At 40.8% G+C, this 23,609-nt stretch overlaps 2 protein-coding genes across 3 annotated transcripts in view; both read right to left on the reverse strand.

The window, feature by feature from the left end:
• ephb4a (eph receptor B4a) overlaps positions 1 to 969 on the reverse strand; it is a 34,953-nt gene extending 33,984 nt beyond the window's left edge. Inside the window, exons 1-2 of one of the 2 annotated variants that reach the window (XM_061803174.1) lie at positions 516 to 969; positions 241 to 426 (exon numbers count right to left, since the gene is read on the reverse strand). In XM_061803174.1, the coding sequence (XP_061659158.1) occupies positions 241 to 319 (79 nt within the window). In that variant the 5' untranslated portion in view covers positions 320 to 426; positions 516 to 969. Of the gene's footprint in view, positions 1 to 240 lie in introns of both variants that reach the window. The other variant, XM_061803173.1, reaches the window with a different exon arrangement.
• A 5,540-nt stretch (positions 970 to 6,509) lies between these two features.
• The window catches only part of LOC133491996 (disks large homolog 4-like), a 63,791-nt gene continuing 46,691 nt past the window's right edge, over positions 6,510 to 23,609 (reverse strand). The window contains exons 4-22 of the mRNA XM_061803821.1: positions 19,413 to 19,466; positions 18,733 to 18,783; positions 18,112 to 18,236; positions 17,230 to 17,399; positions 17,009 to 17,145; positions 16,260 to 16,404; positions 15,370 to 15,505; positions 15,138 to 15,294; positions 14,950 to 15,052; positions 14,753 to 14,867; positions 13,850 to 14,026; positions 13,573 to 13,615; positions 13,456 to 13,486; positions 13,086 to 13,136; positions 12,873 to 12,974; positions 12,544 to 12,716; positions 11,451 to 11,563; positions 11,285 to 11,376; positions 6,510 to 9,346 (exon numbers count right to left, since the gene is read on the reverse strand). Of these exons, the coding sequence (XP_061659805.1) occupies positions 9,240 to 9,346; positions 11,285 to 11,376; positions 11,451 to 11,563; positions 12,544 to 12,716; positions 12,873 to 12,974; positions 13,086 to 13,136; positions 13,456 to 13,486; positions 13,573 to 13,615; positions 13,850 to 14,026; positions 14,753 to 14,867; positions 14,950 to 15,052; positions 15,138 to 15,294; positions 15,370 to 15,505; positions 16,260 to 16,404; positions 17,009 to 17,145; positions 17,230 to 17,399; positions 18,112 to 18,236; positions 18,733 to 18,783; positions 19,413 to 19,466 (2,082 nt within the window). The 3' untranslated portion in view covers positions 6,510 to 9,239. The remainder of the gene's footprint in view (positions 9,347 to 11,284; positions 11,377 to 11,450; positions 11,564 to 12,543; positions 12,717 to 12,872; positions 12,975 to 13,085; positions 13,137 to 13,455; positions 13,487 to 13,572; positions 13,616 to 13,849; positions 14,027 to 14,752; positions 14,868 to 14,949; positions 15,053 to 15,137; positions 15,295 to 15,369; positions 15,506 to 16,259; positions 16,405 to 17,008; positions 17,146 to 17,229; positions 17,400 to 18,111; positions 18,237 to 18,732; positions 18,784 to 19,412; positions 19,467 to 23,609) is intronic.

The following is a 23,609-nucleotide window of genomic DNA, read 5'->3' on the forward strand; positions in this document are numbered from 1 at the left end:
AATAAAAGAGAAACATCACACGATCGTAACATTTACAGACACCTCTATCGGGCTTCACGGCATGGCTACACTAAGGTATCTCTGGTTACTGCCACCAGATGTAACGTAAGTGCTGTTTCTAATAGCCTCAATTGAGAATTCCTTGCGGTTTGGCATCCATGCACTTTCTTGTGAACCACTCCAAACTGGAACCTGCCTCTTACTACAATAAAACAATTAAACAAAGTACTTGGAACTCACCTTCCTCAGCAGAAGCCAGAGGAGTCCAGTCCAGGAAGATGGATCCCAGCAGGCCAATGATCCTGTATGTCAGCTCCATAGTGATGGCGAGTGGTGCACAATGGACTTGTGTCCTCTGTTTAGCCTTGAATGAACAATCAGGTGGCACCGGGGTCTCGGCTCTGTTCTCGCTGACCGCAGACCACTCTGCATTTAAAGTGGGCTACTGAGAGCCAAAAAACAGTGGCTGAAGTGTACTTAAAAAAAAATAAAAATAAAAAGATATGACACCGTACGTGTGATGATTTGGGGCTTGGTTGTCACATTAAGTCCAACTTGAAACGGTCTTCAGGGCAAAGTCACAAGTTTTCTGTCATGATGACAGCTTAATAAGGGCTTAACCTGATACAGAACGTCTTCCAGTCTCTTGTGCCAGCCAAAAAGTTCAAATCACCAAAATGACAGATCAGATTATTATTAGTCCGTTCATGCCATTTTATTGTACATCACGCAACAAGAAAATTAAGCAACGCGCTCGTTGACTCGCTGGTGAAATCCCGAAAATGGGAGTAAAGGCAGGTCTTACCTGGGGAAACCAGACGAAAACTGTCTGCCTCGTGTTAAAAGACTAAAAAACAAGACGAAGCAGTTGATGGAAGTTGTGCGTCCGGCAGAGATCTGAAGCTGAAGCTGCCCACCCACTTCTCCTCCTCCTCCTCCTCATCCGCGCCGCCGCAGCGTTCAGAGAACAGCTGCAGGCAGCAGCAGCAGCAGCAGCAGCAGCAGCAGCAGCTAACTCCGCCCACCCCAGTTTCCAAAACAGCGGCGCTATTGGGCCCGTGGTATGACAATTACTTCCGGACAGTACCATCAAAATAAAAGTTCAGCGTTCCAATTAACTGTCTACGGAGATACAGTATTCCAAATAAAACAACTGCTACTTATAAAAAGATAAATACAATAAAAATGAATAAATACATCAAATCCGTGGCATATTTCAAGGAATTGCTAAGTACTAAGACGTCAAAAATGAATCAGTAAGGCTTTCTCTGCTCTTTAACATGACTAAAACTGCAGTACTGACCTACATTTACAACCAGAATTTTAATATTGCATTTATTGTTCCCAAAGGTCAATTCCCTGAATATTGTGGCATTTCTCTTAAAGTGTATGCGGATTTTATTTGAACCAATTAGATTTCAGTCTCTGCGTGCTTGCATGTCAATCCAACGGTTTATTTTGCTTCACTTCATAATGTATTTGTGAATGACACCCATCTTTTATTAAGAACCACAACAAGTGGTGTATCCATTTAATGTTAAAATTCATGGTGAAAATGTTTATGCCAGTCACACTTCACAGTGCCACTTTATGACTGATTCATTCATTTTTGGCCATCCATCCATTTTCTCAGGCACTTATCCTCTCAAGGGGGGACCTTTAAGCAAAGTTAGAAATATATGCCAGCATCTATTAAAACAGGATACATATTTTTCTGAATTCACTTATTGCGGGTCGGTGTTGAACGTGACCCCACCAATGGATGGGGGATTACTGCAATTCACCCTTTTACTTGTCACACCTTCCAATTGGATGAGGTCATGACAATACTGGGAACCTCTCGTACCTAGGTGGTACTTGCTTTACCCATTCTTTCAATTCATTGGTGTTTTGTTTATTGCCACACAGAGAACAGACCCTTGAATGAAACCCTTCTTGTTTTAAGTTGAAATCAAGTTGGTTTCATTTCCGTTTTCTGTTTTTCTTGACACCGTAAATGGCATGCTGTGCAACGGCGTTCGATGAAACCTGGTGGTCGACGCTGGTACTACCACTCGTTACCAATTTAGTTGGCCCGATTCCGTCCCGAATTTGGCCCTCATCTTCACTGTGCCGGTGGTGGGGGGAGTGATCTGATTTTCTAGGCCACAATACATGCCCAAGCCTGAAGAATACGAGCTTTCAAGGACAATCCCTTAGGTAACCGATAACCTTTAACCTGGGATTTAAATGGCTGGAGCCTGTGAAATGCAGATACTGGACTTAGTGTATTTCCATTTTGCCAAATATAGGCATTGCGGCTTTTGCAATATTCACAAGCCAGAGTCGGCGGAAAGTGTCTGTTGAGATAATATTGAAGTTGCATAATTAAACCCTGCCAGCATTTGAAATGAGCTTTCATGCATTTGCACTAACTCGGTTCTTGCTTTGATACTTGGTAGATCTAATGACATCTCTCTGGAATGTGCAATGTTTTTTTTTCTAACAAGCCATCTGAACATAGCATTTTTAATGAGAGCCATAACATTGCGCATTCATTACATTAGTGATGCAGCATAGGCTGTTTTCTTATCTATTTAATGGACCCTTTTCTCAAGTGGGAATGAATTGAATAACTTCTTGAAAAAGATCTGTGAAAGACAGCTGCATTAATGATGGCAAATGCAAATTTCAAGTCTAAATGACACAATATAAATAAGACATTTGAAATTCAGCTGACTAACAAGTCTAGGCAGGGTTTCATCTTGGCAAGGTGGGACCAGTCTTTCTTGTTTTCAGGGTTCAACTTGTCTATGTTTTTAGCTGAAGTTGAATAACTGAGAAACTCAATACATTTCAATGGCTCTGTCGAATTGACATCACCTCAGGGTCGTTTTTTTTTTTTTTTTTTTTTTTTTTTTTTTTTTTTTGTGAAACAGTTCCAGCCGCTGTTGATGAAAGCTGTCATATGTGGGCCAAGGAGGCCTGGTGGGGACACTGCAAACGGCAAAACTAAGAAGAGCACTGACTTAACTCCCTCAGTGCCTTGACAGGGCTTTGCAGCTAAGAGAACTTATCATCCAACTTGAAAATAGTTTTCACGCCTCTTCAGGTCCTGTAAAGGAGGAATTTTGAAATGTTGAAAAAAATGTATATCTGTCAGGTTCTGCTCTAAAAAGGAAGGTAGGTCAAGAACAGACACTGCTTGCCCTGAATCAGATTTTTTTTAAAAATGGCTTGAATGTGTTTCTGTTTCATTGAAGCTGATCACGACGCGTGCCTGTGGGAAGATGGAACGGGGTTGGGGGTGGCGGGGGGTGGGGGTTAACTTTGGAGCAAAGACAGGTAGCTTGCTGGACAGATGTCTTTTGTCTCAGTCGAGAATGAATAGGATTAGATTGCTGCATTTAGGGGGCGGCGGCTCCCTAATTCCAGCCTCTTTAATTCGGAGCCAGAGGGGCCAGCCAACGCCGCACTCAACTCAAAGATTTATTCTTAACACAATTATAGCCTTTTAAACACAAACAGTCCTATTATAGAAGGAGGACAACAAACAGGAATACTGCCTACGCTGATAGATAGATAGATATAGATAGATAGATAGATAGATAGATAGATAGATAGATAGATAGATAGATAGATAGATAGATAGATAGATAGATAGATAGATAGATAGATAGATAGATAGATAGATAGATAGATAGATAGATAGATAGATAGATAGATAGATAGATAGATAGATAGATAGATAGATATAGATAGATAGATAGATAGATAGATAGATAGATAGATAGATAGATAGATAGTACAATTGAGAACGCAAAGGAGTAGAATAGGCGACTGTTGAGTGTTAAAATGTACACATCTGTCTCGGCCTTCTGCAATTCTATTTAACGCAGTACCAACTAATAGTCTTCGTGCATGTGGGGTTAAAAATAGGAAAAAAGGCCGTTTCAATGGACAGTGCGAAAAGGACCTCATGGGCTCGACTTCTATCGTGAAGGGCTTTTCATTGACCGAGAAAAAATGCACGCCATCATCCACTTGTGTTGTCTTACCAGAAGCAATTAAATGGGGTGGGGGGTGGGGGGTGGGGGAATCATATTAAGCCAAATAGCCTCCAATAAATGGTCGTGGGCAGGTGACGCAAAGAATAAATGAGTAAAAGCAGCTCAGCAGGCTGAAATACATAATAGAACGTGACAATTGAAGGCAGCTGTTTGAGCCTCTACTCCCCGACTGGAGCTGTCACATTGCAATGGAGGTAACAAAAGATGCTGATAGCCGCCATGTTCCGGCGGCTGATGACTAGCAGCTGAATTTCCTGAATTTAAACGCTAAGCATGCAATCATGCTGGTTATCAAATCCGTGCAGTATTATAAAGTCACGCATCAAACATTTCATGCAACGGAAACATTCACGCAACGTGTCATTAATGAAACCACAATTTTGGACTGAATGCTTTGCGGAACCCAAGGAAGGAGACTGCGAAAGCTCCAAATCACAACTGTTGTGCCTTTTGGTTTGGTTTAATGACGACAGTGCCTTTGATCGTTGGTGTAACGCTGCACTGCATCAATGGTTTCAGACACAAGTCAACCACTTTTAAGTCGCCTCGGAAATCCTCCTTTCCAATTCTTCAGTTCAGGTTTCTTCGACACACCAGGCTGCTCACATATCAGCTGCTATTTCATCCAAGTCCCCACGCCCCCCCCCCCCCTTTTCACTGAAGCACTACAGACTTACAGCGAAGAAATCAACCTCTTTTGAAAAAAAAAAAGTTAATAATTTCGCCTGAATGTAATAAGATAACATGAAAAGAATTTCACCTTGATCCGGCATAGCTAACCAAATCGTTGCGCTAATTTTTCTCTTCAAGCTTCTCCGCTCACATATGAAGAAACTGAAATTGTATCCTAATCAGCGGCTTGATTTAATGATACAATTTGGAAACATTCCTTTAGCTTCTTCTGTAAGATTTATTTGGCTTGCTGGCAGCAATAACAGGATGCTTGCATTAAATTAGCTGAGCATTTCTGTATTGGAACATCTTGAATTTTTCAAAATTAAAGAGAGAGCACTTGAGGCTGTGGCCCCATGACCACGGGTATCTTTCAAGGCATATATTAGATTAAAAACATAATTTCAGCCATAAATCCACATGGAAACTGTGTTCAGGTCAATAACATCATATTTTCTGGAAAAACAGCAGTTAGGGTGAAGCTTTTGAGCATTTTAAGAGGAAATTTGAAAGAAAACGTGCCCTGCGATTGGATGGCAACCAGTTCAGGGTCCACCCCACCTCTTGCCCGTTGACAGCTGCGATAGGCTCCAGCACTCCCACGACCCTCGTGAGGATAAGCGACGAAGAAAATAGATGGATGAAGCAAAATGTTGCTCCTCTTTCCAACCATACAGGTAAGCTAGATGTATTTTTCATCACAATCAAACCTGAGCTAATTATTCAGCATGTGTTTTACGGTGCCCTTTTCCGGAAATGACTCTCTTCAGACTTCTGTCTGGCCTTACATTTCAGAGTAATTGCGCTACCTGCGGTCGCGCTATTTGCTTCACACACAGCTAAATGTATATTTGTTGAAATGCATTTTTTTTTTTTTTTATGAGCTGATTCAGTTGAGGACATTTGAAAACGAGAACTCATGATGCCGATTCTCTAGTCCTCCATCTGTCCGCGCAAAGAACAGAAGTGAGCACGTCACACCAGCTGGCAAGATGCACTCCGCGACGTTCTGTTAGCTTTGGACGGCTGCTCATGGTCGATTAGCAGCCATAGTTGTCCGTGACCTTTGATGGGCAATCAACTCTCTTTCTGCCTTGTTGTCTGTCATCAAATCTTTTGTTTCATGTTGAAGGAGAATACTTCACAGAAGAAATATGTGAGAAAGTAAATGTATGGATTCATGTTATACACGCATATCTTTTTTCGAGTTGTCGTGTACTTACAGAGGTATGTTTAAATCCAGGACAGTGTTTAGACTCCCATCCATTGTTAACAATGTTTTCCTGCACATTCCTACATTTCAGTCTTTAATCATGCAATCCCCCCCCCCCAAATTATGCACATGAACAATTTTTCATTAAATATTCATAGTGAAGATAATTTTTGGATAATTGCTGGTATATATCAATATTATTATTTCCTTTGTTCGTAATTCGTAGAGGGTAAAATTGACCTGTGTGTCCATCAGTTTGCATTTCATAACAATAAAATAATATTTGTCTCCCGCTAAATGTTACCAGCAATCTTTCGCTATGTGGCGCTTTGAGATGCGAATGTTTTTTTTTTTTTTTCGAGATACAAACTGTCGTTTGCCTGATTTTTTTTTTAATTTGCCGTCCTAGCCAGTGAGTTTTGGTCAAAATGGTTCCTTGAAACTAGGAGGTGTGAGGCACGAGGTTTTAAAAACGGAGCAGGAGTGCCCTCCCCTGGTAGCACCGGCCAACACAGATGAAACAACACATTTTTATCAAACAAAGAAGGCTTTCGAGTCTATTTTCAAAAGCATTTTAAATTCATTTTATTATTTCATAGCTATTTTACAACAAGCGCTTCACTGAACTGGAACATTTTAATTTGCGTGATATTGTCGTTGTTAAATATAGTTTTCTGCATCAGTCAACTTTGATATAATCAGTCTTCTGTAAAAATTAATATACTTTCTTTTAATAAGGAATATCACACTTGAGAGAAATATTAAGAAATACAGAGACGCCTCAAATAAACAAACTGAAAATATTCTATTGATGGATGTGACCGGCTGTTTATATATTGACGTGTTTGTGTGTAAGTGCGTGTTTATGCAGATGTTTCTATGTTGGAGCAGTTCAACTGGGCTGTAGTTTTGTTGGATTCAGTACTCTGCATCAATTCCGCAGTCTCCACAGCTAAATCTAAAGCCAAACGGCATCATATTTACAGCAAGACCGCATGGACTCTCTCAATCTGGAAAATAATATAAAAATATACAGACAATTCCAAATAAATAAACACAACATGAATCGATAGTTGTGATGAACAAAATTCAGCTGTTCAGCCGCTGATTCGAAGGAAGTCAGTGAGCAGAAATCAACAATAAATATGACTGATCAATACTTTACCTGGACTCTTAGAACTCAGTAAAAATGAAAAAAAAAAACAAACAAAAAAAAAAAAACGAATTGAACACAAACACATGCTCATAAAAACCTCAAAATCCTTTTGCTTTTTCGCCTTTTTACCTGTGGCGTACGATGCTGTCAGTGCAATAAATAATTTGAAATGTGGCCACACATAACCGTAACCTTCTTCATTGCATAACATCATCGCTATATTGCACTAAACCCCGTGCACGTCTCGCACTCTCTCTGGCACATGTACACACACCACCCATTTATTTATTTTACATTAGAGCTGATTGTGGGTGTTATAAAGGAGAGATATTCTCATATAGTGTTTTTTTATAGTTCATACTTTATGCACGCGTGCGTTTCACTCAAATCTATCTGCAGAGGATAAATCTTTCCATAGATTTCCGACATATGACTGACTAAAATATACTTGTGAGATCATCTTGACGTCAACATCTCTGTGTTGTTTTTTTTTTTTTTTTTTTTGCTGAACATGAGTAAATTCCCCAAACCAAACTGGCAAATTGAAATCAAATAACCAATGCGACGTTTGGAGATTTTTGTTCTCCTTTTTACAGACTATAGTCCTGTTAGAAATTGTCATAAAAAAGATATATGTGTATATATTTATATTTTTATATATATAGACCATTTATTTGTGACTTAGCTTGAATGTGTGTGGTCACAAGAGGGAGAAAACAGAATAGGACTGGAAGCATGAGAGTAAAAGAAGACCTGTTCCTCGCACACACACGCACACGCACACTATGACACCATGGCTTTTAGCACAGCCACTGGAAAACATTGTGAAAGTCTGTGGCTGATGGACTGCTTCGGAAGAGTGATTGGTGCAGCGGCCGTGGTGTGTTCAAGCTCTGCTGTTTGTGCCCAGAGAGTGATAACATTCATCTAGGTTTGTGACCAGACAAAGGTCAGAACAGACAGCTCCCCACCCCTCTCGGAGAAGGGATGGAGGGGGTGGGGGGTGGGTTGATAGGTCACAGTTGAGGTTACAATGATACATGTTTTTGGTGCACGTGTGTGGACGTGCATGGGCGTGTGTGCAGAAGACGCTAAAATGTACGCCAGAGTTTCGACTCTGCGCACTAGTGGCCGTGTCTCTGATCTTCTCCATCACGACACATGCTTTAAAACATACTCACACTCCGTAAACAATTTTTTTTATAGGATTTTCCCCCTCATAGCTTTCATTGTTTTAAGTCCTTTCCTTTCATCGTCTTCGAGGATACATGCACAATGCATTTTATTTTTTTTTCTTCGCATTTTAATTATTTTGATTTCCTTTAAATAATAGTGCCCTGTAATATTTGACAGGTGATCAGTCTTGGTCACTGAGGTTGAATTTTCCTAGTTCACCCTCAAAAACCAAGAAAAAAAAAATCAAATAACCGATTAGCCCGTAGAAGACTTCTCAGCAGGATCCACCTTTTCCCGTCGCGAAACAAGGAGGACTTGACTGGCGGGCAGATAACCAGCAGATGGTATACAAAAACTGGGTTAACCAGTTAGTCCTTTAGGGCACCTTCAGTTCAGGTGTAGGCTTCAAACTACCTCGGCGTCCATACCTGCCACCCTGTACAACCTTTTCATCTACTCAAACCTGATGTCTTCTTAACCTCCAGACTGTTTCAAGACAGATGAGATGTGCATCAGTTCACACTTGACACCAAAACGTATCGAATACGGCAAAACTAATCACGTTGATTAGATTCCTTTCAATGTGAGGACATTGTAACTATGACAGATACCGAGGAACCAAAACTGAGGTGGTTGCCGTCAAAATTCACAGAGCAGCGTCTGGCACCATGAACCAACTCTCTCAAAGACATCTGCGCCCAATTTTGGGCAAAATGGCTTTTTAATGCCAAGTGTGAACATGACCAAAGAACTGGAACCCTGCTTCGAGAAAGTGGAATACTAATTAAGTCTGTTTCAGTCTAATTACACATCAGTTGATGTCAGTCTTTTTCTGGTATCACTCTCGCTCTGTCACTTCCCGTGTTTTTATCATCTGTCTTCTTTTCTGGAGGACGTCCCAAGAGGCGAGGCCGGCTTGGCGGTGAAGGGTGGTGCGAGTCGGTAGATGATATGTACAAGTGGGGGGAGGGTATCACAGCCTCTCCCGGGTGGGAATCCATATGTAAGGCCCTGATTGCTCCTCGATCACTGTCTTTACTTTGTGGTAGACCTCTTCAAAGCTATCCCCTTCCACGACAGCTGCATCAGAAGGAAAGAGATGGGAAACAATAAGATGTTCAAGACTTGCAACTAAGTGCAGGCACTAGTGAATTCTTGACGGCGCGCGGCCTCATTTATATTCCACCACCTGATGGTATTTGCCCTGAAAATGCCTCTTAAATGTTAAAACATGCTGATGCCTCTCAAAATTGTTGAATCCAAAATGCAAATGTGACGTTCGTTGTCGGCAAAAGGTGTGTGTTTTCACGTTTGTTGCTAGAGTTAAAAAAAAAAAAAAGCACATATCATGCCCATCTGGAGTGATCAAAAAGCTTGTGCAATGAAGTGGAGATATTGTACTAAAACCTGTATTGAAAATCTCTCTAGCATTAAATGGAGCAATTTTATGACTAAAAGTGCATTGGGGTGCAAATGCAGATGCTTTAGCGCAAGTTTCCCATCTGGCGCTGCTGCCGTAACCCAAATTCACTAGTAAGCATGAAAGTCATGCACAGGTATCAAACTTAGCCTCTTTCTTTCCATTTTGACAAGTGTACACATCATCATTACCACCACCTAGGCACTTCCATGAGCATGGGTGTGTTTGGAGAAAATTCTATAAACATTCAATTCGACAGTCTTGACATACTGTTTGTGTAACTGCCTAACTTTTGGTCTACAATTTAGCTTTCTATTTGCATTCTGTTTGTTTCTGTCGGGAGCTGTGTTGATTAAGTAGTGTATATTTTGAGTCGTCATTCAGAGGGTTCACCTTAACTCATGAATGAGCATGTACGCACGTACTCCCGTCGATTGGATTCAGATGTTTAAATTGCGCCCTTGATCAGCAGAGGTAGATACTAGATGTACTGTATTTGTTGCTTAGTTAAAAATGAAGGACAGATTTCCAAGAATGCCCCCATTTTTTAAAAAAATGATTAGGTGTACCAAAAATCCACAACGTTATTACTATAGTCCACCCTACCAATATATATATATATATATATATATATATATATCCATCAATACATCCATTTTCTTAGCTGCTTATCCTCACAAGGGCCGCGGGGAGTGCTGGAGCCTATCCCAGATGGCAACGGGCAGGAGGCAGGGTACATCCTGAACTGGTTGCCAGCCAATTGCAGGGCACATCAAGACAAACAGCCACACTCACAATCACACCTTGGGGCAATTTAGATAAGGGAGGAAACCAGAGTGCCCGGAGAAAACCCACGCAGGCACGGGGAGAACATGCACATTCACACAGGCGGGTCCGGGATCGAACCCGGGACCTCAGAGGTGTGTGGCGCCAATGCTTTCCAGCTGAACCACCGTGCCGCTGCTATTAGACTGCCAGAATAAGATGGAGGTTAGGAAGCAATACTTGATCACCTTACAGTCCATTCAACACCTCATAAAGGTTCTACATATGCGTCCATTACGTATCAGAATGTCAGTTATTAATCTCATATTTTTGTACTTTCTCCCACTTCACATGGTTAAATATAATGCCATCATTATACAGTATGTTCTAGTTCAGTGATTCCCAAACAGTGTGCCGGGATACATTAGTGTGCCTTGAGCGCTCTTCAGGTGTGCCGTGGGAAGTTATCCAATTTTATGTAATTGCTAAAAAAAAAATATTTCCAAGAAATAATGTATCTTTATTCATCTATTTATGCCAGTGAGGCACAATGACAGACACAACAAAAAAATCCTCTTCTATTAGATGGCAGGAAGTACATGCAGTAATTTTTGGTCAAGTTTACTTTTGTTGGTGTGCCGTGGGATTTTTCAATTGTAAAATTTGTGCCTTGGCTCTATAGAGGTTTGAAATCACTGATCTAGTTAGAATTAATTCCTTTGGATCCAAAACATAGTCGAGTCATGAATGAAACTTGTATAAAGTCCTCGGTTGTGATCGATTTCAGAGGTCACAAATCTTCAACCTTTGCTGTATAAGTGTTCCGCTCTTACCTGAAAAACACTCGAGGAAGTCTTGTTCTAGTTTTAGGGCTCGGTCCATTCCTTTCCTCGCTTGCTCCTCTGTCAGGCGAGTGTTAATCTCTCTGTCCACATGAGAAAAGTGATCTGTTACAGTACTTTATTTCAATGCAGAAAAATAATTTCTTTGTGTACATACAGGACATTCTCCAGTGACTTAGGCCGAACAAAGATGGCAATAGGGTGAAGCTGGGCAGCTTGTAGTCGTCGTACAGCATTGGCCGAGACGTCCAGGATACAGTGTTTCCCTTGCTGCGTGCACAAAAAAAAAACAAACAAAAAAAAACGTGTATGGACTGTAACACGCCCTTAAATAAATAAGTAAACAAAGAAACCCCAATTGGTGGAGCAGGGTGAGGGTTTAGAGAACAGTTTTAACTGCAGTTTCGCATTAAAAGTAGCACTTGTTTCTAATTTTACAGAGCGGAGGTCGCACCGATGACCACTCGAATGGCCACTCACGACATAAAAGCACATCCTGAAATTGGCTTTTACTCAGGATTTACTCAGGACACCTGCTAACAATGCACTTGTGAAGGCTAAGAGATGCCGAGTTTGATATAAAGCATTAATTTAAAAGGCTCCGACCACCTTTGCACTACGGCTCTGTGAAAATCAATATATTCTGTGGAAATATTTTAAGACACAATACTGCAAAATATCAGTCGACATCTTCTGTCCATAAATGGTTGATTTGGTGGTACACTTTGATGTTTATTTTTTTCATGCACGGCCACAACTTGTATCCATTTTTAAATATATATTTACGAGTCAAAGGGGCAGCTGCAACCTCTTTCCGAAAGGTTCCCACTTGAGTTTGTATACTGTGATGGGTCACTTGAGGTTGTCGTGATTTCAAATATTTACTACACCTTATGAGTAACTTTCTCATTACAATGAGAAACAAGTTAGTTTTATTTTCAATGTCCCTTTAGGGGCTCTGTAAGATTTTAACAAGTTGTTTAATAAAAATACATACAGTATATAAATCCATTGTGATTTGTAAGCTGCACTGGACACAAACAGAAAAATATGGAAACATCATTACTTACAATTATTAAACCAGGGGAAAATTATCGTGATCTCGACACTTGAACTAAATAGAATTTGGCAATATTGTCGAGGAGAATTAAGGTGGAGTTTCATTTCCTAGGCTCATTTTTGTATTAAACATTTTTGGGGAGTGTTTAGAAAATCAGGTCTTTGGATCACCATCACTACTTCCTACACACCTGCTCAGCCACCTCACGGACACTCTGGACGCTGGTGCCGTACAGGTGACTGTTGTACTGGCCCGCTTCGATGAAACGATGGCTCTGGATGTCTTTCTCCATCTGTTCCCTTGATGACACAAAGTGGTAGTCTCGCCCATCCACTTCATACTCCCGTTTGGGTCGTGTGGTGTCTGTTAACAGAGCAAAAACACTACAATGTTAAACGTGACGCATGATGTATATCCCGGTACCTTTTTCAGTCTCAAAATGACAGCAAGTACATCAATTCCATGAAAGCTTTATGCAAATGCAGTTCTGTGTCAGTGACTGACAACGCAATTACTTACGTGGGACACATGAGCCGAACTTATCAGGGAACTCAGACAATAGGTCATCATTTATCCTGTCCTTCACAGGACCCAGTATGATGATGGGCCTCGCGTAGTGAACTAATGAAGGAAGAGAATTGCATAGACATTCAACATTCAGAGGAAATGACACTAAAAATCCACCTTTATTGTCTAAAGTAATGGACTTTGGGTATCACTTTACGGCCTTACCTTCCACTTGGGTGACGGTCTCATAACTGTGCGATGTTTTATCTCCTCTCCCTGGTGACAGATCCGGGAAGCAATCAGACAGATTTCTTTTTGCCATCATCACATGACATTCAGGTTTATGTAGGCATGTGTGATGGACGTTCTTTATTAATAAACATAGAAATTACAGAGTATGCGAATATATTAATGTTCTCACCAGAATTAAGTAACAAATTGTCCTTTACATAAGCAGTATGTTGTGTTTACGTTTTATGTTTAGACTATTTCATTTTTATCTACAAATACTTATACTATGTGTATCAATCATTTTTAAAGTCTCCAATCATTTTCTTTTGTCGATAGTTTAGAGAAAAGGAAGGTTGTTAATTACCTTGCGTTCCCAAGGTGTCCCGACCATGATCCTGCAGGGACAAAAATGTGGATTTAACTGGAACTGAAAAACAGTTCAAATGAGCCAGTCTCAGTTAAAGAGCCCTTGTGGACTTACCCTCTCTTTGGTGTTGACACGTGACCACTCTTTTCTTTCCACCCTGCAGAGGGAAGAATATGGAAAGCCAATAAAAATAGGAAGTGAGAAGAGTTGGCAGCAGTTGTGTGAGGAACACATTAAATAATGACAAATCATCTTAGGTGCAAATTATGAAGAAACAAATGCTCCGTTACATTTCTCTGAAGAGACCATTTACCATTGGTCAAATGTCAATGAGAAATAAAGAAGTGCTTGTATTTTGTCTTTTCACTATCCAGCCAAGTGTGTGTCTGACCTGTGTTTGCTGGGAATGAAGCCAACCTCTTCAGCCTCATTCTGGGGGCTGACCTTACGCGCCTGCCACCACTCCTCATCCCCGCAGTCCAAGACATGGAGCACGTCCCCGAACCTAAAGCCAAGCGCCTGACTGAGGAAGCCACAGTCTGCCGTTTTGTCATAATCAAACAGAGCCCTGTAAAAAAAAATAACAGAAAAACAAGTGTTTAAATGAATCCCAAAATCTACATTTTGAATCGCAAACCTTTGGGGAGAGGTGAGGTGTAGCTGACAGCGGGATCTTGATGATTTCATTCCATACAGTTACAAATTGTAGCTGATCACATAGACATTTTGGGCCTCAGCTATGCTATCAGTGAAGTTTAGCGTTAAAAAATGACAAAAGACTTTTCGAACACCTCCAACAAGGCTTCAAATTTGTCACAATGTAGGGATTTAATAACTCAAGTGGTTCGATCTACAGGTATTGCTAATAGCTGTAAGTGATGTTATGTGTTTATTTGCAATTACAACTGGTTACAATAAAATATAACCCAGCACTTTCACTCATCCATTTCCAACAATGCAGGTGAGATGGAGAAGACCTCGACTTGGGGCGAGAGGCTGTGTCGTCACCAATGCTTCATACATGCATTGAATGAAGTCCTTGTGTTTGATGACTGCAGTTGAATGTAATCAAAATAAAAGTACAACATTGTGCCATGAATCTCACCAGTGTATAAGGTTCATAGTCAAGGGTGGCTTAGAATGAGACGTCCAAATCAAACAGTAATTTAGAGGTCAAACAAACTGAAACCTGGATCGATCTTGAACTGGCCTCAACATCTCCAAGGCTACAACTTGACTTGGTCTCTTGTTTACAACACTGGTGCCTTGTTTTTAGCGATCAGGACTGCCGTACCTGATGTAGAAGCCCCTCTTTGGGTTGCTTCTTAGAGTCGTCGTTCCAGAGCCCATGCTGCTGTTCATCAATTGCTCCCTCAAGTCGTGGATCTTCGCCTCGAAACGACTGTATTCTGATAGGGGCAAATCATATACCTTATTGGAGATTTATAAATGAAAGATTTCATGATCCACATACTAGGTTGTGGGCTTTACCGTCTGGTCTATACTGAGCAATGATGGTCACCGTCTGACCAGCGTTCTTCAATGCTGCCGCCGCCTGCTCGTGCGTGGCCATTCGTAGGTCCACACCGTTCACCTGACACACATAACACACGGATGTCAACAACCACACAACCGAAAGGCCCCCGTGTTTGTCCGTGAACTGGTTAACGCGTCTTTACACTGAGGATCTGATCGCCCTTGTGCAGCTCTCCGCTGAGGTCAGCCGGCCCTCCAGCTAGGATGAAAGAGATAAAAATCCCCTCTCCATCTTCCCCTCCGACAATATTAAATCCTAGACCCGTGGAGCCTCGGTGAATCAGAACCCTTCGAGGTTCTCTGGAAAAGAGAGAGGAAAATGAACAGGAATACTAAAAAAAAAACTGCTAACGTCACCCAAGTGCCATTGCTCACCTGGGAATGTCATCGTCTCCCATCAGGCCATGCAGAACAGGGGAAAAGCGACTCGGTGAGGTGGGAGTGAGGGCTTGTGGGTAATCCGAGCCAAGATAGTTGGGGTGGCTCAATTCGGTGTCCATATGGGAATATGCTGGGAATTACACATCGTAATGGTTTATATATCAAAATAAGAGGTTATTTTGTCATATACTGTGGTCAGAATAGAAAGTAAGGATTCATCGATATCGATAAAGTATTGGTTAGAGCATATTTGTCCTCGTAAAAATGCAAAAAAACACCAGCAGCATGACAGATGTCCAGTCACCCTGTCAGGCCATGTGGAGATATTTGAAAGTAAACATGGATGAGAAGACTTTTAACCAACTGCAAATTATGCTCTGTGGGGGTGGCACTCGCCCGCGAGCCCCTGACTCACCTCGGTTGATCTGCCAGTTGTATGTCTTCTGTATGTAATCTAAAATATGAAACAATTCAAGTACGTAATGAAAATCTGTCATTAAAATAAAGCAGATTTTCATCACAATTGTAAGTTGTAATGGAATTATCAGATATCAGTACTTGGCATTGGAGAGAACTGAAATGTACTGCAAGTACTTTTATACTTTTCCTAATCGTCAGTACAAAGCCTTGAACCTTTAAGACCTCATCTTTTGAATTCACACATGGCGCCCACATTCATCTCCAGTAATTTAGAAAGATGTTATGTCCCTGCTCCTCTATTTTTAACTGCTATGCTAAATTTGGTCCCTTCAGTGGGTGTAAAATCTTGGAAGCGTATCCGCCAAAAGGCTTGGACATTTAAATATTAAACAGTCGCCGGTATCTCAGGACAATGATACAGACACTCAGACTTGTATTTATTGAGACATCTTATGAAGACTTACTGTTGGTGAGATCTGGAGGGTTATAGGAGTTGGTCAGAAACAGGTTGTTGGGCTTCGCCACCCTGAGGTACACCACCTCGGCTGTGTTCTTCAGTGCCCCCACAGCATCTTCATGCATGACATCTTCCAGACATACGTTGTTTACCTGATCATTGACCATAAAAAGGCAAAATGCAATTACTACGAGACAGGCCTCTAAAAATACAATAAAAATTCATGCAGACGCAGGCAAGACATTGGCTCCAACAAATCATCCCAGAGAGAAGGGACAATATGGAAAAAAAGTATTTTTTTCATTGATAATTACAAATAAATAAATAAATAAATATCTACAAGTGAATTGTGAAGCTCAATAAATTCGAGTCAGACGTCACATGTGGAGTTTGTTTCCCTCTTAATAATTTAATACGGTGAACGTACAGCTGCAATTGTGTCTACTCTCCAGCAGGTGGCAATAACGTTATGACATGAATGGCGTTCAACATCGAGCCCATCGCATTTCCTGTCTATTAACATACAGTGAGGTTGAGCGTGGAAATTACAACTGTGCTCGAGCTCCACTCTTTGCATAATTCTACCATTTAAGCAGTGTGAGCGAATATGTGCGAGTGCGTAGCTCTATGACACTCGGTTACGTGGGTGACTCAGGGGAGGGACATGAAAAGGGTGACAAAAGTAAAGACGATTGAAGAATTTTAATTTTGTGGTATTAAGGTGGTAGGTGCCAAAATCATAAGTGAGTCACTGACCGCCAGGATCTTATCTCCTATCTGGAGGCGTCCATCTTTATGTGCTGCTCCACCTTCGATGATTTTGGTGACATAGATGCTGTTGTCTCCTGGTATGTGCTGGTTTCCCACTCCTCCAGCAATGCTAAAACCCAGTCCTTGGAAAAGATGAGCCAACCAGAGGAATGGGTAAATTCCTCAAAGACGTTTTCAACCCACCTGTAGTCCACATTTTCGTGTACCTTTAGGCCCTTTGATAAGTTTCAGTTCAGTGATTTTCTCGGCCGCCGGTTTCCGACGGAGGACGTAGAGCCGGACGATAGCACCTGCTTCCTTCAGAGCCTCCACAGCCTGGCTGTGTGTCACCTCTCTCACGTCGACATCATTGACGAAGAGGATGCAGTCGTTCACACTACCGAAGGGAAGTGAGAAGGGAACGGCGATAGTGTTGTGAAGGGGGGCAAGTATCAGATGGAGTCAGGAGCAGGAAATCAAAAAATTCATAGCAGTGATGGCAGCATCCAGGTCACGTCAAGCCTTTCTTACAACTCAATCAATCCATCCATCCATCCATCCATCCATCCATTCATGGAGCAATACTTCTCACAATTTTCGAGATTCAAATGGAAAAAAAGAGTTGCAGCTAAAAAGTTGAGACAATGACGAGAGACATTATCAAGGGTTTGCCTATCTACATTACAAAGGCCACGTTTCAAATTTTAATTCACTGTCTATTTTAGAGCGTTCACATTCCTTTCACCAAGAAACTAAATTCTTCACTTATCGCCATTTCATTCTCATGTGCTTGAAATTGATTTCAGGGCCATTTCGATTATATCATGCTCATTTTTGCAAGACTATTCCAGAAACCTGGGAAGTTTGAAAATTCTCATCATAGTCTTGGAAAAGTGCTTTGGCACACTGTTTTTCTCTGTCTTTTGATAGAACATTTTTGTATTGTATAGTATCTGTTTTAAAAGAGGCCTTTTGTTGCTGAAATGAGTAACTCAACTTGTATAAAGAAAATTATTTGACATCTAAATGCTAAAAGTTAGCTATATTTCTGTTATGCTGCATTTTTATGCACTGTATGAGTGTTTATTGTAACGCCCCATGTGTGTTACCTCAGGCGTCCATCCTGAGCCGCCGCTCCTCCAGGTATGATTTTCGTAATAAAGATGCTCGGGTCGTCGCCCACATGGGGATTGTCAGTTCCCCCTGCTATGCTGAAGCCCAGGCCTGAGTTCCCCTGGAGGTGCAATTACAAGTTCAAAAAATAAAAAAAATAAAAGGTAAATAATTCATCGTCAGTGGCATTTGAGTGAGCATTTAGGGAATGAAGATGATTATCCTTCTTACGATGCTGTGAGAGAGGAGTGGTAATAAATTCCTACATATGGACCAAACTTGGCTGTTCAAAAATCTCATTTACCAAATTGTTAACAAGCCATGCAGAAATAAAGATGAATGAAATATAAAAGCACTATATCTACTGCAACTTTCTTTATGTCCAACAACAAGAATATAGTTTGTCTTCGCTATTTCAATCCTGAATTTTATAATGCACTGTAGTACTCAAAGAGCAGTTACAGCACGTGGACACAACTAGATTTTAGTTTCTAGATTAACTAAAAAGATTCATACAAAACAATGAAAATAGTCATGCAGATTCAGCTTGGTTGGACAGCGGATTTGTCGTTAGCTACTGTATGAATACATCCAAAGGATTTGATTGGTTGACTCACTCTCTCTAGTGTGATTTCCTCATACTCGATTTCACCTTCTGTTCCATTCACCTGCCAGAATAAGCAGAAGTTAATCGACATTCAAGAGTGAATCAAATCCAAAACAATTTCTATTAACTATATTAATAATAATAATAATAATAAAACAGTTTCATCTTTGGTCATCTGCGACATGGCTGGCTATATTCTTTTCATTTTTGAAAGCATTATGATTGGACTCGTAAGACCATTGATAACAAGCCACATGGTTGTTTTGGCCCAATTTACCTTCTGGCTGAATAACATAACAACCCAACCAGTATTACCTTGGCAATTAAGGGTGTCCCTGTGGAAAAATGAAATTTAAAGAACTGATGTCTAGTCTAGGAAAAAAAATATGTGTGTGTGTTGTTTTTGTGGGGCAAAAATATATGTGTTCTCAGAAGCCTCATTTTGCAAATTCTAAAAATGCAATATCTGTACTTCATTGCGTCCATCCCAGACTGCATCCCTCTATCAGAAATGTGCAGACAACCATTCACACTTGCATCTCATCACCTAACATTCTGCCATACTAATCTATTTTAAGTTGAATTTAGTTCAATGATAACAACGATCACTTGAAGACCCATAAAAAGGAATTTCTAGTGAGGTTTGCCATTTGGTCAAGTCTAGTCGTAGGGATTAGACATAGTCCTTACATATGGCGAGCCATCGAGTGTGTCCGTGTTCACCACCACAGGCGGACTATTTCCCTAGAGAAAGAGAGAGAGTGAGAGGGAGAGAGTGAAAGAGAGAAGATATGCACATTCCATGATAAAAATAAAGCAAAGCAAAGCAAAGCAAATGTATTTGTATAGCACATTTCATATACGAGGTAACTCATTGTGCTTTACATGATTAAAGGCATTTGAAAACAAAGAGATAAAACATTTAAAATGGTATAAAAACAATAAAAATGACAAACAAAATATTTTAAAAAAGACAATTAAAACTGCATACAGTAGGATCAAAAAGTGGATATATTCTAAAAAGCATGAGAAAAAAAGAAGAGTTTTCAACCTGGATTTAAGAACATTCACACTTGAGGCTGACCTCACCTCTGTTGGCAACTTCTTCCATTTGTGTGCAGCTTAATAGCTAAACGCTGCTTCACCATATTTGCTTTGGACTCTGAGTCAGTCAATCTCAGAGCTCTACTGGGTTTGTATTCCGTAAGCATTTCTTTCATGTATTGAGGACCTAAATCATTTGGTGATTTAGAGACCAGTAGCAGAACTTTAAAATCTATTCTAAAGCTGACTGGAAGTCAGTGCAAGGACTTTAGGATTGGAGTTATATGCTCTGACTGCTTTGTTTTGGTCAGAACGCAAGCTGCAGAACTCTGAATGAGCTGCAGCTGTAATGACAGAAACTCAAGGAATCAGAATATCTGTGAAACCTTCCGTCAGAGCAATGGCGAACGGCCATTTTCGATATGAGGTTGCTAAAGGATCATGAGTAATATCTCACACTGCTGGTTGCTATTCTGTTTTCATGCCAGTCAGAGAAATAATTCATGCTCGCTACTATTGCCTCAACTCCGAGCCGATGCCTAATCTTGCAATGGGTATTTTAAATGACGACAGCATGTAATATTGATGCTGTAAGTGTCCGTTCACTTCCTACTAACAGCATGTGGCATCTACTTTACTTTACATTACATTACTTGGTGTAGCTGTCCATTAGATTAACAGACTGAACATGGTGACAATTTAAAGAGTCAAACAGCATGCATACATTTTCTTACCTAACGGCAATTAAACCTCCACCTCAATTTGCAAAACTCTAATGATGCTTCAGAGAGGTGTATTAATACATACTGTACAATAACAGTGCACCTCACAGTTTGAAGGCCCATTAAACAGCCAACAAGTTTAATGTTTTCCTTTCTAACACCCAATAAATTACTGCAGCAATTAAGCATACAAGCACCATGGGAAACACAAAATATTTCTACGTAGTACAGTAAGAACGGATATTTTTACTAGTACTTGAGCCAGAACGAGTCGCATAATAGTACCGCAGAGTGAGCTGCACATTTAGACTGTATAATGAGAAGTGGTTTTTATATGTGTGTGTGTTATTAATGGGTGAGGCGTTTACTAGTGTACTAGTTGTGCCGGACAATTTGACAAAGCTGTATGTGCTAATTTTAGTGCGGGCCGAATGCATGGACGGACAGAATCAATTTGCATGTCAAATTCAGCACTTGCCACTTATTGGTTCCCTATGAAATCCTTGGTCTGGAGTGTTAGAAAAGGCATTAAGAGGTACACAGATGGCCACCACCTCCGTGTTTACTGGAATATGACAACCACAGAAGTGCAACTTTTACATAAATAGAGGTTTGACTCACCAAATGACAGTGAAGATGATTTAATAAGTATAACTATGTAGATTGCGAGATATTTCCTCAAACGGTGACCCCAACTTTAAAAGGCGCTATGGCCCAATTAATCAACGGATACATTGTGTACCCAACCAAATAAAACCGGTACCCCAAAAGGATGACACTAGGTTGCTATAATTATTAGCTTTATTATTACTCACACCAGTCACTGATGGTGTAGTGGTACACAGGCCTACTAATTCCCGTTCAGCAATGGGATTGATATGTGGCCTGTAACTGACTTGTGGCCAGTTCAGGCTGTTGTCAGCCTTTTGCCCAAAGTTAACCTGGAATGGTTACAACACTCCTGTGACCCTTGTGAGGATAAGCAGCTTGGAAAACAGATGGCCATAACTGATACCACAACGTGCTGCAGTAGACATTACCACAACGCTCAGCACCTGCAGAGATTGCTGTTGTTACGTTTGAAAATGTATCCTTCAAAAGAACAAATGCTTTTAGAGAATGAACTGAACCAAATCAGTTTATGAAATGATTCATTCTTTTTGCTTGGCCATCGCCCACCGCTGTGAGGTGAGAAAGTCGCCTGGGAGTGGAAACGGAACTGTTGAAGCATTCTGTCACTCATTTCTGAATATTCGTCGACCATTCGTCGAGCCCAAGTGAACTGAATGATTCCTTCATGAACTGGTGTACTGAGAAGCTGAAGACTGATTCATTCGTTTGTGCTGCGCTAAGGTACAATGTACTAGTACCATGAGTGATTATTATGCTAAAAGAACAACGTAATATGCAATGAGCGTACTCATGAGTGATTTTAACAGCAAGTCTTGGCGAGGATAGCATTTGGTACCGGCCCTTTCTTCAAGCCAATGGGTAATTTTGAGTCAGTCAAGCACAGATATAAAACAAGCACACATATTTAGAGTAACTGCAAATTCATAATAAATGTATATACATACACATATATACACAAGTATTAAAGCATTTTTTTATTTAACAATAATAATAAGAATAATATCTATCCCTTCTCTGAGCCGTTTATCCTCACAAGGGCCGAGGGAGTGCCGGAGCCTATCACAGCTATCATTAGGCATTAGGCAGGGTGCACCCTGAACCGGTTGCCAGCCACTCGCAGGGCACACAGAGACAAACAAAAATCGCACCCACAATCGCACCAAAGGGCAATTTTGAGTGTCCAATTAATATTGAATGGTTTTGGAATGTGGGAGGATACCGGAGTGCCTGGAGAAAACAGCCACGGGGAGAACATGCAAACTCTACACAGGCAGGGGCTGGTATTTGAATCCTGGTCCTGAGAACTGTGAGGGCAACGTTTTACAGCTGCGTCATCGTACTGCCTATTTTTTAAATAAATTATATATTGTAGTATATTATTTGAACTAGCAATTATTTATTTGTGGAAAATAAATGAAGAAAATATGCACTAATACGATGAAAAAAATACTTGTAAAAACGTTGCATCATGATGTTGTGTATGCACGTAGCCTCCGTAAATTTAGTGAATGCCCATTGCCACTATATGAGCAAAAATACTTTTTAGGTACAGTACAGTAAGTATATCACAACAATTTTCTGAGCCCGAGAATTGTAAAATCTAATCAACTACTCCAAATAGCATCACTCAACACATTTTGTGAATAGCTGTAAAAGCAAACCTGATGTCGTATGACATGGTTCTTTCTTGGGTTTTCGTACATTTCGGATGAGCTGGCAGCCCACCTTATTAGCGTACTACACAGTCATAAGCATTGTGTCTCTGTGCAGCGAAGTAAACTGTGATTTGATTGGGGAAAGCAAACCCTGCCCACAACCGCCCCCCCCCCCCAAATAAATGACACACCCACCCAGTGTTGAGAGGAGTTCTCGTGCATGCTTGAGGTGCCTGCTTTGAAAAACCCTGGCTAGGGGTTAATGCAAAGTGCTCCATAAGATTCCATAACATCGATTCAAAGTCCATGTTGAGTATTTCCTCTAAACACCTTATCTACAACACCGATGAACGACCAGGTTTGATTGGGCAGAGCTCGGACAGAACATGGAACTCAATAATGAGCGTGGCTCAATTAGTGTCTTCTTCTTTCTCGCTGTCTCGTAACCGTATAGATCTCATTTCTATCCCTCAAAACAACAGCTTGAGCTTTACAAACCCCTATCCCCCGTGGCACGTTATTATTCGAGTCCTAGGAGTCCTGTCTTAAGAACTCACCCATCCGTAGTATTAAAAAAAAAAAAAAAAGAAAAAGGAACTAATCCCTGATGTCCTCCATCATCCATATCAGCGGGCAGCGATACGGCCACGGTTCTGCTGGCAGTCCGTGCTCAGTGAAAAATGCAGTTAACATTTTCTGCTGCTATACTTTACTTTAGCCCTCCCCTCCCGCTTGAGGCAAAGAGGAGTAAGCAGGGGAGTCTGATGGCAATTGCTTGGCTGTCTTTCCATATAATGGCCAAGGTGGTGATGCCAGAGGGAGGAATTACGCAA

The sequence above is a fragment of the Syngnathoides biaculeatus genome, chromosome 18 (assembly GCF_019802595.1).
Source record: "Syngnathoides biaculeatus isolate LvHL_M chromosome 18, ASM1980259v1, whole genome shotgun sequence".
NCBI lineage: Eukaryota > Metazoa > Chordata > Actinopteri > Syngnathiformes > Syngnathidae > Syngnathoides > Syngnathoides biaculeatus.